The sequence below is a fragment of the Scomber scombrus genome, chromosome 23, assembly GCF_963691925.1.
Source record: "Scomber scombrus chromosome 23, fScoSco1.1, whole genome shotgun sequence".
NCBI lineage: Eukaryota > Metazoa > Chordata > Actinopteri > Scombriformes > Scombridae > Scomber > Scomber scombrus.
Genome location: NC_084992.1, coordinates 22,490,982 through 22,508,567, shown reverse-complemented (window position 1 = coordinate 22,508,567; position 17,586 = coordinate 22,490,982). Strand labels below are relative to the sequence as shown.

Genomic DNA, 17,586 nt, shown 5'->3' with positions numbered 1-17,586 from the left:
CAAACACTTATCAAAGATATGTAATGGAGGTATTATAAACTACACGGTCGCCCATAAAGTTGGAATACATTTTTTTTTTAGTTCTTCCCACGAAATATTTGTGACAATGTGATTTATTCTTGATTGATAAAGTGTATATATTCTCAAAATTGTATTGATCAATCTCATTATACCTGGTCAAAGGTTACTGATGTGTTCAAATAGAAAATAAAAAGAGGAATGTGTCTGAAAACTAAATTATTCCAACTTTATAGGCGACAGTGTATATCCATATTGGAATTTTTTAACTCCCTAATATCTGTACCAGCATCTGTCCCAAAAATCCAGTATTGGTCAGACCCTAGTTTATATAGTGCTTATGGGGAATTTTTCTAAATTACTTCCTGATAAACAATGTATTCTCTCTATTTATATATTCCATCTTGAAAGTAATGATCATTTATGAGAATAATGATCAATGTAGTTATTATCTCACTAAATATGAACAACATTGATTTCTAAGATAGATACTCATAAGTCAGTGGCACAGTTGCTCTGGTGAACCAATGGGAAGTCGTGTCATTTTATAATTACCTAGAAAACCTACTTTGTTTATTATAATAAACACAACGATGCTGCTATGCCTACAGTAGTGAGTATGAGGAAGTGGAAGCTGGATCAACTGGTACGGGTTGGCACGCTATGGAAATGATTCTGGTAAGAGAGAGTCATAATGGTAGGAAGGTGTGTTTATTCCCATACAGTGTGTGTGTGTGTGTGTGTGTGTGTGTGTGTGTGTGTGTGTGTGTGTGTGTGTGTGTGTGTGTGTGTGTGTTTGTGTGTGTGTGTGTGTGTGTGTGTGTGTGTGTGTTTGTGTCTGTGTGTGTGTGTGTGTGTGTGTGTGTGTCTGTGTGTGTGTGAGATAATAACCTTAAATCCACCTATAACAAATGTGACAAATGTTTATAGTAGATAACTTTATCAGCGCATAAGCCTTAAATAAATAGATCATCATAACAGGGAATAATAGAAGTTTCAACTATACAAAATGACTATCATTAGCACACAATAATATGTATATATCATCTATACAGGTCATTAAAAAAAAGGGATCTGGAGGCCATTTTTGCCCCGTGGCCCCCTGGTGGGTTGAAGCGCCGGCCCTGGCAGCAGTGAGCTAAATCCTGTCAGTGTGCAGGTTCTGACAGGACACCTTGAATTGGAACAGTTTTACGACAGTTATTAATTCATGGTTCAGGTTTACTTCAGCAGGCTGTCTGAAGAAGAGCCCGTTAAAAAACTACATCTGCACCGGAGCCACAGTGTGAGGACTTTCTCTGATCCAGCACCTGCTTTAAAGTGTTTTGGTTCTGGATGTCTGAATCTGATCAATTCACCAAAACACATATTTCACTGGTGAATCACACCTCATGCAAGTGAGTGTGAGGCCTGAGAAGTCATCCAATGATCCTCAAAGACAAAATCAGGAGATTTGAATTCCAAAGCCTGGAATACAACTCCTCTAAATGACTTTCTCTTTGCTCAGACACTCAGGGTCATTCCGGGTCTTTGTGGGATGTTGGCTGGCTGACAGCGGTGTAGCCACACACTCTGGGACTGATCACAGTCTTTTGTTGAGTCTCTTGTGTTAGGGCTGAACAGTCTTTCTCGTCCAACTGGTTGATGTACGAGTTTACAAAAAATGTCTCCTTTCATCAGGCCTGATTACAGTCATGAGCAGACTGAGAGCTGCAGATATAATTAGCTCAGCATGACTTCCTGTTTGACTTTGTAGAAATCTGGATTGTGTATTCTGAATCTTCTTTTTTTTTCAGCTTTTCTATATGTGTTTAAAATCTATCCACATCATCTATTTCTATATATCAGCATCAAGTTTCAAAAAAGCGGTCAATACAAATGTGTCACCTGCAGCAGTTAGTTGACAATTATATATTCTCACAGAGTCCACCCACTCACTCTCTCTACCTTTCACCCAAGGGTGCTGCATAATGACCTCAACCACCCACAGACTCCGTGTATTACTTTTTTGTTCTCCGCTTTGATTTTTGGTAGCTCGCTGCAGAGCGACATCCTGTACGCCCCTGCACTACAGCCCGATACTCGGGTGTAAAGAAGTGAAACAGAGAGCAGCGGCATGAGAATGTGACTGCCGAGCTGCTCTACTTCATAGCTGTCATTAAATTCACCGTGTGAACTCTCAACGTTCAACAGGATGAAAAAAAACAATATATACCTATTACTCTAAAGCTGCAGTGATCTGTCATGTCATGTGACCTGTTCCTCTCAGCTCTATTCTACTTTTTTTTTTTAGCCTCTTTTAGCTTGTTCTGGATTTCCAGCCCACAAACTCTGCCCTAGTATATACCTCGGTATCGGGGTCATGACTTGGTACAATTTTTGTATAGCAGTGGGAAAAAAGAGAAAGGTAGAAATAACATATTATATTATTAATAACATATTTAGTAGTAGTAGCTTTTTTTTTCATTGAGTGTCTTGAGGGTCAGAAAACAATATAACGCAATTTAGATATGGCACTCCCTGGGCCATAAAACATTTTACAATTAAAAACTATTTAAGACATAATAAAATATTGATAATCTAACAAGCCATAAAAACTAAAGTAAACACATTAGCAGCAGGGAGCACCAAGCCGCTACAGTACGTCCATGTACCTCATTGGCCAAAACTATGACTGAAACAGTTTAGTTGTGCTGCAGTTGACTAAATGATTTATGGTCACTTAGAACTGCTTCTCACGGTTGTTTGCAGCGGCTTCACTCAAAGCTGAGCATCGCAGAGAGGGGAGGCGCCGAGATGGAGACGTGATATTGTTTAAATATGGAGATAACAGCACGTATCTTGATCAAAGTGTAGCACTCAGTCAGTGTCGTGTAGGGCTGGGTATCGGTACTTGACGCCTTTTAAGGTGAAATAATAAATCGATACCAAATGGTATGGAAACATCTCCCGTCAAACGATACCTGCAATCAATCCTTTTTGCAACCAGAGCTAGAAAATAGGACTATTTGTATGGACTTGCTCACAGCCAATCAACAAAAGCATTCTCAGATTTGATGCAACTTGTGATTGGCCCATTGCCAGTACCGTCCATTAGCACAATCTTTCCTCTTTAATAAAAGAAAAAAACATCAATTCCTAACAGCAGCTGAATCCAATTGTATCACAGAGTATAATAAGATTACAAGCGTATCTGTAGTATTTTTTTTTTATCAGACTGTGGACTTTGTATCTACATATGTATCTAATCATCTCATCTGTTTTCCAGCAGCAGAGTGTCGATGTTGCTTATGTTGCTGGATTTGTTCATAGTTACTTTCTTTTCTAAAACCTTAGTATAAACAGCTTTATAAATGTCAGCTGTTATGTTTTCAGCTTCTCCCAAAGTAGCCAAAAAAATGAGTGAATGCACCTTTAAATCATTAAGTCACCAAAGGTTTCTATGGCCCAATTGTACACATAAAGGTCCATTAACTGTGAAAACAGGTGTATGATGTTCTCTGAGCTTTTGATAATAACCCTGATGATGTCATACTGATGTAGGGTAGCTAGACCTGGGCCTTCAGAGACTTCACATTTTTACATTTAAACTCAGCTTTTGCAGCTCATATTTGAACCTGTCTCTTGAGAATCTTCCAGTTTCTTGCTGTAGCAGCTTTATAAAATTGTGTATTTTATACTTTTATCCCTCAGAAGTCGGATTTTATAGATTCTGCCTCAAACTATAAAGGTACGTATAAAGGTTTATTTGAGTTTATTCTGTGCATTTTCCCCCCAAAAAAATGGTTGTATATCCTTTAGAGGGGCCCAGCAAAACAGGTTGACCCAGTCATGCTGCATGAGGACTGCTACTTTAAGTAAGAGTTAAATTTTGTGTTTCAATGCTTTAAAACATATTGGTTGGTGAGAGCTTCTTAATTTAGATTGTATGTCTGCTAAATACATGACATGTCTTAGAGGATAAAAGCATTTAAAAAATAACTGTCAAAAAGCCAGAGGAGACGGTCCATGTGAGAGCTCACAGAGCTGGCAGTGGGTCAACACCGTCACAGATTTGACTGTCATATCTAGCTGAAGCAGACACAAACATTATGCAAGATCGCACTCGCTCTGCTTACAGGGGGAGCTGATGTGTTTGACTACTGGTGGCACATAAATCTGTACAGAGAGCTGATCTCACTGAGTCAATGTGAGGTTTATACTCGCTGATTTAACAGCCGCAGCATTTATCTTGTGTAACTGAGCTGGAGTTCACACACGCTTGTTTTTCCTTCTATGTGATTTATATGTGCGGTGGCGGGCGAGGAGTTCAAATGGAACTTTACGCTAGGAGACCGGGGATGTGTTTCATTACTGATGCCAGCTACGCATTTGACGGATAATATATCAAATGCGCACAAATATAATGACGATACGGATACATTTCGGTCAGTGAAGAAGAAGTGAAGCAGAGAGTGAGTAATGGTCTACCTCTAGACTCCTGCTCGACAGCAGCCCTGCTCTTCTGAAAAGAAGCTGTGTTACAACATTCTGGGGGAAAAAAAACAGTGAAATCGCTGCCATCTGCTGATGCAACTTCCTGCTGATCTTCCTGCACAACTTGCACCGTGTCCCAAATCCACACTATATATCATTCTAAGTGCTACACGTGTTTTTTTTTAGTCTGAAAAAAAAAGTCACTTAAGCTGATAACAGCTTGTATCTTATTTTTATAGCTTTATCCATGATTTGTATCAGTTACGAGGTTAATAGCTGAGATTTGGGCACACAGACAGTCAGAGAGTTGTAACACTGGAATTATCCTTTTATAAGTAGAACAAAACACTCAGCATGTGTAATAAATCCTCTTGACTTTTGAGTGTGCTGCTGAACGACACTATTGTCCAGCAATGCACTGAGGAAATGGAGAAAGTCATGCACAGCTGCAGAGAATTCGGATGAATTGCAGATGGTGATGAAAAGGCTCCAAGAGGATTTAAAAAAAAAAAATAAAGCATGAAATGTTTAGAAAAAGCATTTTGCTTTCTGGAAGTGAAGTGAAACCGGCAGTGACGTTCCAAAGCTGCGGTTTGATTGACAGTTGGCGCACAGCATCAGTTCATCTTAACAGAGAAGCATAAAGTAGACTAGTTTATTGTGTACTAACAGTGCAGACACACAGTTAGTATATAGAGAAGTTTAGATGAGTTTGTATACAAGGAATGAATTAAGTACGAGTCAGCAGATATTTTGGTATTTTGGTTTGAAAACTTGAGATTTTCAGCTGTGAGCGTGTGTCCATCATCATATTTATGAATCAGGACATTTCAGTCTGCATGCCTTCAGTCTGTTTTATTATTGGAGTATACATGTGATATGCAGAATCAGCATGTGTATAAATGTTAGTATGCAACTGGGACACAGACCCAGTGTGTGGGATAGGGAGAGGTGTGTGTGTGTGTGTGTGTGTGTGTGTGTGTGTGTGTGTGTGTGTGTGTGTGTGTGTGTGTGTGTGTGTGTGTGTGTGTGTGTGTGTGTGTGTGTGTGTGTGTGTGTGTGTGTGTGGCTGGTTTCCTGTTTGTAATAAATACAACAGACTAGACAGAGAGGGGAAATGCACAGCAGACGTCATGTGTGATTTTCCACCTGTTCCAGTCTACATTTACATGAACTTTTCCCACCACGTCACCTTTTATTTCAGTTCCTCTTTTTTCTCTTTTAATGATGACAGAGTGACACTACAGATAGAATTAATAGGTGGGATTACGTTATCAAAAAATCACAATGCAAGAATAATGAATTTATTGGTATTTGCCTCTTTTTGCAACATGAATATATTATATGTAAGTAAATATAGTGCACTACATGTATAAAGTATGTATAGTGCACTATATGTATACAGTAAATATAGTGCACTACATGTATAAAGTATGTATAGTGCACTATATGTATACAGTAAATATAGTGCACTACATGTATAAAGTATGTATAGTGCACTATGTATAAAGTATGTATGATGCAGTATGTATAAAGTATGTATGGTGCATTACATGTATAAAGTATGTATGGTGCATTACATGTATAAAGTATGCATAGTGCATTATATGTATAAAGTATGTATTGTGCATTATATATATAAAATATATATAGTGTAAAGTATAGTAAAGTAAAGTATAAAGTATGCATGGTGCAGTATATGTATAAAGTATGTATGATGCAGTATATGTATAAAGTATGCATGTTGCAGTATATGTATAAAGTATGTATGATGCAGTATATGTATAAAGTATGTATGGTGCAGTATATGTATAAAGTATGCATGTTGCAGTATATGTATAAAGTATGTATGATGCAGTATATGTATAAAGTATGTATGGTGCAGTATATGTATAAAGTATGTATGATGCAGTATATGTATAAAGTATGTATGGTGCAGTATGTATAAAGTATGTATGTTGCAGTATATGTATAAAGTATGCATGTTGCAGTATATGTATAAAGTATGTGTGATGCAGTATATGTATAAAGTATGCATGTTGCAGTATATGTATAAAGTATGTATGATGCAGTATATGTATAAAGTATGTATGGTGCAGTATGTATAAAGTATGCATGGTGCAGTATATGTATAAAGTATGTATGGTGCAGTATATGTATAAAGTATGTATGATGCAGTATATGTATAAAGTATGTATGATGCAGTATATGTATAATGTATGTATGATGCAGTATATGTATAAAGTATGTATGATGCAGTATATGTATAAAGTATGTATGATGCAGTATATGTATAAAGTATGTATGGTGCAGTATGTATAAAGTATGCATGGTGCAGTATATGTATAAAGTATGTATGATGCAGTATATTTCATATTTGCTAACCTGGGAGGATACATTTTTTGGATATTAGTATTTGCTTGAAACTCTCTATCAGTGCATCACACGCCACAACAGGGAGTTGTTCACATCATCTGACCCGTTATATGGTGCAAACCAGTCAGCTGACAGTCAGGCACAGACAGAAACAGATGTACTACACAGCAGCAGCATCACAGTTTCCACAGATTACCTCAATTATTCAATCACTTTCAGTAGAAAAGTTAGTCAGGATAATTACCATTAAAGACCAAGCAGCAACTTCCACACTGGATTTTACCATAAGTGCAGCTGGGTCAGTTCCCTCCAGCACTGAGCCACAGCAGCCTTGCCCGCAGATGCTGGCAGGGGTCCCCATGTGTTATTTACTGTTCCCCTGTGCCTCTCCGCCCCCACCATTTTTACAAGATAAGTAAACACAACATCAGCACATAAGGTGGGACACCGGGGCTTACAGATGTGCAATAAAAGCAGCATTGTGCAACAGTGTTATGGAGCTCCAGCATTGTGGAGGCGGGGCGGGTGGAGCTTTTTTTAAACGTGCCAAAAGTCAGCTTGACTTGGAGAGAAAGACGTGCAAAGTCATTCCCTGATATAAATATAGTCATGTTTCTGTATAGACAGGGATTTAAAGATCATAATTATAACAGAATATGACTTTTTGGCGTGTTTGTAAAGCAGAAAGCACGAGGTGCTCTTTGATGTTGTGACAGCTCTGCCGGTGGTCTGCTGAGAACATGCAGCAGTGCAAAACCTCTTCTTCATTTTCACATCAGTCCCAGCAGAGATGGAGACACGCACACACACGCACACACACACACACACCCTGCAAAAAAAATAGTTACATTCACGCCTCAAATCTGATTTTGCGCCCGCGTGCCAGCTGTTTGAATTCAACGTTCAACTTCTCACGCGTTAAAAGCGAAACTATAGCTGCCCCCCCCCCCCCCCCCCCCCTCCCTCCATCAGCACCACCACCCACCTACACCCTACCCCAACCAAATGTAACTCCAGCAACTGTTTACCAACACTGCAGGATATGCGGCGGCGGCGGCTTCGACACACCTACACACTTACACAAGCTGCTGCTGACACACTGCAACACCACTTGCAAAGATAATGAAGTGATCACGATGACAGCCATGTAAGGCGTCTCTAATTGATTCATTAATGCACAAATAGCAAACAGCGCCAAATGTTCAAGAGACATTGTTTAATTCAGTATATTCTCGTTCTACTTCATTAAAAAGTCAACATTTAAAAAGAACCCGCCAGTTGTTCACACCATCCTCTCCACACACCAAACACTGCCAAACAACTGTTAAACTTGATTTCCTTCATTAAAAGCAGTTTAGTGACAGAAGTAATCTACAGCCCAACTAACCACAACATTTTACACTTCACTTAAGTGTCTTCAGTCGTGTTGTCGGACCTTTGACCCAAACGCCAAACAACTCTTGATACCATTTTTATGAAGTAGTTAGTCAAAGTGTTCCCTCCATAACGATGTGAGCATCCGAACACACTGTCAACTTTCATGTTGTCAGTGAGAGAAAACAGCAAACATACACAAACGAGACGTTTTTGGTTTCTTTACTCACCTAAACTGTTTGTAGAGGAGTCCATAATCCCAACTTTACGTTGTGTGGAGTTAGTCTAGAGGTAACTTGTGGACTGAGGTGTGTTTTCCATGCTGGGAGAGGAGCGTCACAAGTCACTCTAGGGACTTTGTCAAGATAGCAAGATTAGCAACAAAAATACCGGAAACATAGACGGGTTTCGTGCAAATAAAAGCGCTAATGTTTATAAAAGGAGATAAAATATTTTAGAAATACATTCCTAAATAAATATAAATAAATAAAAAATATAATAATATGGTGTAAAAACATCATAAATACATGAATAAAATAAATTAGATTATAAAAGAAGTTGAAAGTTTGAAAGTGTACTCCGGAAGTCATGTACATCTCAGTTACCTTGACGGGAAGGCACCATGCAGTGCTCAAATATGATTTAAGAAGTTGCATCAAACTGTGTGTATTAATCAACAGTACAAAATACTCCAGCAGTTATTTGTTCCAGCCACGGCAGCTCCGTAAAGAGTTGCTAGATGTATTAAATGCTGGAGAATGAAGTATGAAACTTATAACAGCTTTTACAGGTAGTGAAGCTTCTGCCGGTTGTTTTTCTTGCGTTTGTCGCCATCACGCGGCAGGTGTGAGTAATACAAGTAATTTATCTGCGCAACGACGCAAAATCAGCAAAAACAACTGAATATCGACCTAAATATGTTATGATACCCACGTTTATTTACACAGCATGTGCTAGCTTTACTTCTGTTTAGAATCAATAAATAACGTTACTATAAAACCAATAACCACGACAGTGTGAATTTTAAGAATTTAAATTTAAGAATTTGCAAAGCACCCCCCATAAACGATGTACTGTAGAGAGCAGCAGTCCGTCAATGACAGCGGAACCATTCCTTGCCTTCATGTTTCTGTTGTTCGCCGGAGGCGAGTTTGTATGGAACCGGATGTTCAGCCGGCTTTCCAACATGGAGGCGTCCATGGAGAGTGTTTTCTGAAGGAGACTAATCTCTGTGTTCATTCTTCTGTATAAACGGTGAGTACTGAGTTATTTATATGTAGGTAAACGTAGCAAGTTATTCTACTATGTGCATGACATGAATACAGTCCTGTTTTATATAGTGTCAGTTCTTAATGATGGTTTTCCATACACTTTGCCTTATTTGGTACAGACCTGCCAAACTCCATACAAAAAAGTGTCAATTTAATGTTTTCATAACACTATGCAACTTTAATGAGGAATAAATCTATACTGCATAGAGATATACTGAAGAAGATCTGTAACACTTACTTCGGCTTACATAAATACATAAATACATAAACATGTAATGTATTTGAGTTACAGTTCAACTCTTCATTCATCTCATTTTTCAATGTTTTTGTTTCTTATTTTAACAGTGTTATAAAATAATCATACAACTAATATCAAAGAAAGAAATATTATTGGAGCCAGGCAGAAGCTTTAGCTCATTATGTCTGTAATAAGATATAATATAATACAATATCCGTTTGATGTACATTTCCAGCTCTCATCTGCAGTATAACATTAGTATTTATGCTGGTTTATATGTGTTTTGCCATTACTTCACACAGTGAGTAATGTATGGAACTATAAGAGATAGATACAGCATATAAAGTGATTTCTGGTTGACGATATCTTTAGTTTGATATAATAATGCAATGGATTTATATATGATTGATTTAACATGATTTATGTGTGGTTTCTAACAGAGTTGATTATCTATTATTTCTCCTAAGAATTTGCTCTCATACACTCTTTTAATTTCAGCATCAGATTTAAAGATTACCAAACTAAACAATCATCCTTCTCATCATAAAATATATCAATAAAATACACAGAGTGCAGCTTATAATTGTCAGGTTTATGAGTGGCCATTCTTCCATTATACTGACAGGTGAGCGATGGCTCCAGCATGAAGTGTAGCCGCTGCCTGCTCCAGCTGCAGGGTCTCAGGCTGCTGCAGGCCCAGCTAGTCAGACCTGCTGCCCAGCCTGGCTCCCTCCATCAGCCCAGCACCACCACCACCACCACCACCCAGCACCAGGTATGCTTTAAATATAAACACATGAATACTGCTCATTTAATGAAAGGTAGCACTTCTAGCAAAGGATGACTCAGACCTTTTCTTTCTGCTGCCAGAAATACTCACCAGAGCACCAAATGTGGATTCATCCACTTCAGAAAATAGTCCCCTACTTACCTTTTATTTTACCCTTTATATTACTTATTATTTTACCTTTATATTACATATTATTTTACCTTTATCTTACCATTTATTTTACCTTTATATTACCCTTTGTTTTACTTTTATATTACTCTTTATTTGACCTTTATATTACCTATTATTTTACCTTTATCTTACCATTTATTTTACCTTTATATTACCCTTTATATTACCTTTATATTACCTTTATCTTACCATTTATTTTACCTTTATATTACCCTTTATTTTACCTTTTATATTACCTATTATTTTACCTTTATCTTACCATTTACTCTTACTTTATATTAGCCTTTATTTTACCTTTATATAACCCTTTATTGTACTTTTATATTACCCTTTATTTTACTTTTATATTACCCTTTATTTTACCTTTATATAACCCTTTATTTTACTTTTATATTACCCTTTATTTTACCTTTATATTACCCTTTATTTTACCTTTATATTACCCTTTATTTTACTTTTATATTACCCTTTATTTTACTTTTATATTACCCTTTATTTTACCTTTTTATAACCCTTTATTTTTTACTTTTATTTTACCTATTATTTTACCTTTATACTACCCTTTATTTTACCTTGATGTTACACTTTATGTTACAGTTATATAACCTATTATTTTACCTTTATACTCTCCTTTATTTTAAATGTATCATAACATTAATTTGACCTTTATATTACCCTTTAGTGCCCAGTAGAGGCCTCAGATGTCCTCCCAGTTGGCTGCTGATAGAACATACCTAGTTCCATTGAGCACAGTAATAAAATGAGACTGTATAACAGACAGAATGAGTGTTATATTGGAAGTTTCCGTACCCACAGTACAAAGCTACTACACATCTAACTAAATAAACTGTTGCTGTAGGCGTTGAGGCGTTTCCATGGCAGTCCGGTGTGTTCCAAAGGTCCGCCCGTACCTGCAGAATTCATCAACAATGACGACGACGACGACAAGAAGAAGAAGAAGTCTCTGGTTACCCATGACGACCTGTTCGAGAAGGTGGCCAAAGACGATAAAACCAAGGCCACGTTTAACAAAGCGGTGGACGTCTTCATCAAGGGAGACATCAGACGGCGGGGTCACGTTGAGTTCATCTACGCCGCTCTTAAGAAGATGCCCGAGTTCGGAGTGGAGAGAGACCTCATGGTCTACAACAAGCTGCTGGATGTTTTCCCCAAAGAGGTTTTTGTACCCAGGAACTTCATCCAGACAATGTTCAACCATTACCCCAGACAGCAGGAGTGTGGGGTGCAGATACTGGAGCAGATGGAGAACTATGGTGGGTGTCTGGTAGAAGAGTGGTTAGTCCACACTGGATGAGACAGAAATAAAAAAGCAGGTTTTCCATCTATCCTTGTGTTTCAGGTATCATGCCCAACATGGAGACCAAGGTCCTGCTGGTCCAGATTTTTGGAGTGAAGGGTCACCCCATGAGGAAGTTCCAGCGCATCATGTACTGGTTCCCCAAGTTCAAGCACATAAACCCTTTCCCCGTCCCCCAGCATCTGCCTGAAGACCCCGTGGATCTGGCTCGCCTCAGCCTGACGCGCATCGCTAACGACCTGGACGCTAACGTCACCGTCTACCAGGTCGGATCACACGACATTAATTTGCTTTCTTGTAGAGGTTGAGGTGTTCAGATGGATATCAGTCTAATGTCAGTACAGAGCTGGAGTCAGGGTGTGATTAGCATAGCTTAGCATAAAGACTGGAAGCAGAGGGAAACAGCTAGCATGGTTCTGTCCAAACTTCAAAAATATACCTACAACACCTCTAAGAACAGTTAGTACACAGTCATTTATACATAAAGAGAAATGATCATGTTGAGGCTTTCAGGCTATTTCTTGTTTCTAAGGTCAAGAATAACCTTTAATCAATCAATTAAACAAACTTTATTTATACAGCAGCTTTCATACAGGTTAACGTAGGTCAAAGTGCTTAACAGCTGATAATAATAAGACAATAAAAGGAATACATATGATGAAGGAAAAAAACAAAGAACAAATTAAAGAGTACAGTTTAGACCTGCTCTATGTGTAAAGTGCCTTGAGATGACTTTTGTTGTGATTTGGCGCTTTATAAATAAAGATTGATTGATTGATTAAGAGACAAAAACTGAGACCAATGCACACAAAAGAAAATAAAAATGATAAGAATGTTTTCATAAGAAAAAAATTAAATAAATGAATAAAAATAAGCGAGAATAAGAGAAAAAAAGAGTAAAAAAAACTAGGTTAAAATAGATTGATAAGATAAAAAAAAAGTAAAATCAAATAAAGTAGATAAAGTTTAATACAGGCTAGACTTAAACTAGGTTAAAAAAAGAGATTAAAAGAAACATGAATGAAATAGAATAAAAAGACTTAACTATTCTTTCTTTTAAATTGTATTTCTTTATTGGAAACCAGTAAAGTACAGATGACAAGTATAATGTACAGATATATGTTCCAATAGTTTTATATTTCCCCCCAGTCGTAGTGTTAGAACAGAACACCAACTAACTCCAATACCCCAAACACCCTGATTAAATGAATACATAAACAAAATAACATAAAACAAAATAATGAGTAAGTATAAACTATTCTTAATCAAAATGTTGTCACTTCCAGCTGTTCACAGGTCCTCAGGCAGACTGTTCCAATAGTTAAAAGTACATATATATATATAGTCTTTCTTCTCTTTTTTACATTTTTAAAATTGATTTTTAACCAAGAAAGTTTTTACAGTGTTACACATTGTCATTAAACAAATCAGACAAAGTGAATGAAAGAAAGAGCTGGAAGAGAATAAATATGTATCGGCATCATTATTTGTGATATGTATGACATACTGTTGAGTAATATTGTGTTTTCAGAGCTGGATATTTAATCATTTCCATTGTAAGTCAAATTGAAGACATATGGCAGAGGGGTTTTCCTGCTTGTGGAACAGAAACTAGCAAGGAGCAAAACATTTGAGGAAATGAGTAATTTTCTACTTTGTCGAAACATCTTTTAACAATGGTGTGTAATCATATGTGTGTGTATCTGCTCCTCTCTCCAGATGCCCTGCACAGACATTACAGAGAGTGGAGAGGAGATAACACTCCCACATATAGTAGGTATGTGTTTCATTTACAGGTTGGCAGGTTTGACCAGTAAACTCTTCATGTTGCTGGTAACCCACCAAACATAACAAACACAACGACGGAGCGGCGTGATGATGAAGGACAATGGTGGGATCACATCCACACACTTCTGCTCACTGTCTTTGTTTCCTTTCCTTCCTGTGTTGACAGGCAGCCAGAGCCCCAGCCAGATGGAGCTGCTGGCCAAGCATAACCCGAGCAGGCCCGTGTTTGTGGAGGGACCCTTCCCCCTGTGGCTGAGGAAGACCTGTGTCCACTACTACATCCTCAGAGCTGACCCCGCCCCGCCTGAAGAGCAGGTGGGAAACCCCTCTCCTGGTGTGGATTGAAGGAGTGGCTGGAAGTCCGTGCAAAACGTTGTGAACAATTCATCCAATAGTGGTCAAGTTTTCAGTTTGGATGGTTAAAATAAAAAAAAGGGTGGAACTAGCCTTATTTGGAGCTTTCAGCCATATCTCATGGTCTTCTTCAGCAATAGGAACTTGTTCAGTTGTTGTCACGTGACCTATGTATGGAACTTTGACTTGTTAACAGTGGGATGTATATGAAGAGAAAATGATCTTATTGTCTTATCACATGACCAAAAGCCCTGTACTAAGGTCATGTGATCACAGGTCTATGAGATACGGTTGAAAGCTCAGCAAAAAGCAAGTAAGTGAAAGCGTGTGTGACCCTCCATGCTCACACCCCTCTATCCACAGGATGTCTTTAGCCTAGCTTAGCACAAACACTGGAAGCAGAGGGAAACTGCTAGCCTCACTTTGTCCACATATAATCATTTGACTCTAAAGCTCAAACTGCTGTTTCTGTGTGTGTGTGTCCGTGTGTGTCCACAGGTAGAGGAGCCCTATGACCCAGAGAGGTGTTTTGACTATCCTCTGCAGCTAGACCTGGATTTGGACCGAGACCTTGGAGACACTGAGAGCTTCGATGTAGAAGACTGTAAGATATTTCCACTGGAGCTGTTATTTTTTTGTAGAATGTTCCTTTAACACACGTTGATCAAGTGGATTTAACATAAGCTCAGTAATATCCAACTCTGATATGATGCTCTGTGATTGGTCACTCTGGCTGTCTTTGAGACTGTGTTTAAAGTCTGATACATATTTGGCTGTGAAGCGATCACATTTAAAGGGACAGTCCCTATTTTTTTCACAGCACAGCAAACCCTATTATGTTAATATTTCACCCAGTTTAACAAGGGCTACAATTATTAGCATAAGAACTAAACGTTTTATATAATGAATGGTATATAAACCTCTGTAGAAACTGTAGGATTATATACTTTGTATTATTTTCATGCAATAAGTAACATGTTTGAACAGATTCCATCTTTTCCCAAAACAAAACAAGGAGCCGCTAACATGATCTTCTTGCTTCGCGCTCAGCAAGAAGGCAAATGAGAATATTTCCCAAAATGTGAAACTATTCCTTTTTAGAAAAGGTGTCCTGTTTTATGTGTCTGTAATGTGGATAATATATATTCAGCTGTGAACATGTAAGAAGTCTGCTGAGAGGAAATTAGAGGATTTGCTGGCACCACTAAAACAAAATCAGGAGTGTTTTTAAAAGAATGGAACTACTTCTCTAAAATACAGTGTCAGTGTCAGTGATTGGTCCTTTTTCCTTGTGTGCAGAACAGTAAAAGTTCTTCTTCATCTTCAGTATGTAACATGTGTCCTCCTCTGTGTCCAGTGGACGAGGGTCCAGTCTTTGCCATGTGTATGACCAGCCAGGGAGACCAGACCGTCCTCAACCAGTGGATCTCTGGCCTCCAGCAGACCAACCCCATCCTGGGTCAGGTGCCCACCCTGTTCCGCCTGGACGCCGGACCCAAAGAGCTGCAGGCACCACCCAGCACAGAGTCAGACTACCAGCAGCACCAACACCATCATCCTCCTCCACCAGAGAGCCAGAGGAGGGAGTCACACCATGAAGAAGAACGTGAAGTTGTAGTGGAAGAGGAGCAGAGGAGAAGCCAAGGGATGAAGCAGTGAAAATCATCACATACTGTAAATGACTGATGTAGTGTGTGTTCATACCGGACTGGGTTTGAATGTGACCGAGCTGCTGCTTCATTTTCAATAGTTCAACAACTAGAACAGAACCACAGGACCACTCTGAATCCTGTTGCAACAGCAGCTAAATCAATTCAAACTAAACTAAGTTTTGTCATGTTAGTGACCTTCAAAGCTTGCTGAGTCATTTAAAATGATCTAAGGCGGTGGTTCTCGATTTGGGGGGCAGAACCCCCACATGGGACATGACTAACCAAATAGGAAGGCAGAAAAACAACATTTCTGCCACACAATATCATTTTCTCCTACGTTTCTCTCATCGGCTGCATAATTGAACGTCTTCAGGTCTCTTTAATTATAGAGATTAAACAAAGGAGAAAAAGCTTTCTTCAGTTGAACTGGTCACAACCTATAAACACTCTTATGTTGAGAGTTTAGAAGTTGAAAAGGTTGGAAATTACTGATCTAACAAAAATGCAGGCTTTTGATTGGTCTGTGCTTACTTTTCCAAGAATCCATTCAAACATTAAACTTCACAGGCTAAAAGCTGAAGTCAGTTCTGCTACATGTCAGGTAGTACTGCTGAATCATGAACGCAATTAGAAAATCTGAATGTACAGCTGTTGTTTTTCTTCTAAGAGTATTTTTTGAATCTGTGTGTTCTACTGAAAGCTGATAGAACCTCATCATTCTCTGTAATCTTCTTCAGAAGTCAGTTATAGTCATTAACATGGAAGTATGTAACTTATAAGTGTTCAAACATGAGGTCTTACTGCAGATTCCAGCCTGATGGTTAATGTGAGCAGAAGAAGGAAAGTGTGATCTATAATGTGTATAATATTATATATATATATATGTAACACAGTGCTCTAAAGTCAACTTCATGAAAGCTTCTTTTATGAATAAGAGAAAATGTGAAGAAAGTGCAGCTGTGTGTGTCCATCCTTCACTAATGACCTGCTGAGGGACTGCAGATGAAAAGGTTCCTTACAAATAAAAAGAAAAAAAAGAATCCCTCTATCTGTTTGACTGTGTTCTGTGTTTCTAATAGAAATGATAGTGGTGGTAAGCCAGACTCATGGCATGATGTCTTAAAGCAATCAGTAATAACAGTATATAACATTTAGATTTAAAAAAACACTACACCATCTCAGTTACAGTTTGGTCTAATCTACAGAGGTTTAGTGTTGCCATCTCAATGTTTTAATGTAACATTTAAGAAATCTGTAAAAGGTTTGTTTCTATCACTGTGATGTTATCTTTATGGATTATCTTTGTAAACAACCCACTAATCCTAATTTAAGTTTTTCTCCAGCTCACACTGGGTGAGGATGAATTAAATGAGAAGTGTTACCTTGCAAAAGAAAAAACAGTAAATAAGAACATCTAAAAAAACATACTAGGTCCCATTTGTCAGATTGTGAAAGAGGAATCTAGAAGTCAGAAGGTCAAAACAATTAGCAGTTGGAAGAAGGAGCTGAATTGATTATCACCATGAGTATGGAAGCATATCAAAAGTAACACATGCAAATCAAAGTTCTTTACTCCTAGAAAATTCAGCTGTTGAACCAAATCTATACAATGATAAATTGATTGGAAATTGCAAATCAATTTGTTTGATGTGAGATGGAAGAGGATTAAAAAAAAAAAATGTAATTCAATACAAACTGAAGACTTAAAGATATATTCTAAACCAAACTGAGACAGACAGATCCAGAGCAGAACTATTGAA

General features: G+C 38.0%; 2 protein-coding genes across 4 annotated transcripts in view; one reads left to right on the top strand and one right to left on the bottom strand.

The window, feature by feature from the left end:
• The window catches only part of eml3 (EMAP like 3), a 60,903-nt gene extending 51,915 nt beyond the window's left edge, over nt 1–8,988 (bottom strand). Inside the window, exon 1 of one of the 2 annotated variants that reach the window (XM_062444309.1) lies at nt 8,475–8,988. In XM_062444309.1, coding sequence (XP_062300293.1) covers nt 8,475–8,499 — 25 coding nt within the window. In that variant the 5' untranslated portion in view covers nt 8,500–8,988. The remainder of the gene's footprint in view (nt 1–8,474) is intronic. The other variant, XM_062444310.1, reaches the window with a different exon arrangement.
• Nucleotides 8,989–9,124: 136 nt separating this feature from the next.
• On the top strand, nt 9,125–16,840 carry ecsit (ECSIT signaling integrator). Of its 2 annotated transcripts, none has more exons than XM_062444306.1 (8): nt 9,125–9,498; nt 10,379–10,528; nt 11,574–11,988; nt 12,075–12,298; nt 13,752–13,809; nt 13,987–14,135; nt 14,673–14,778; nt 15,532–16,840. In XM_062444306.1, exons 2-8 carry the CDS (start codon nt 10,397–10,399, stop codon nt 15,831–15,833), a joined length of 1,386 nt encoding a protein of 461 aa, XP_062300290.1. In that variant the 5' UTR covers nt 9,125–9,498; nt 10,379–10,396; the 3' UTR covers nt 15,834–16,840. The 2 variants fall into 2 exon arrangements, with proteins under 2 accessions (XP_062300290.1, XP_062300289.1); XM_062444305.1 differs by having other exon boundaries at nt 13,752–13,813; nt 13,991–14,135.
• The last annotated feature ends 746 nt before the right edge of the window (nt 16,841–17,586 follow it).

Bases quoted from the DNA above. Each gene is read 5' to 3' on its own strand.
- ecsit (XM_062444306.1), top strand. From the start codon at position 10,397: ATGAAGTGTAGCCGCTGCCTGCTCCAGCTGCAGGGTCTCAGGCTGCTG. The intron at 13,810-13,986 runs GTATGTGTTTCA...CTGTGTTGACAG, and splicing joins AACACTCCCACATATAGTAG to GCAGCCAGAGCCCCAGCCAG. The intron at 14,779-15,531 runs GTAAGATATTTC...CTCTGTGTCCAG, and splicing joins GAGCTTCGATGTAGAAGACT to TGGACGAGGGTCCAGTCTTT.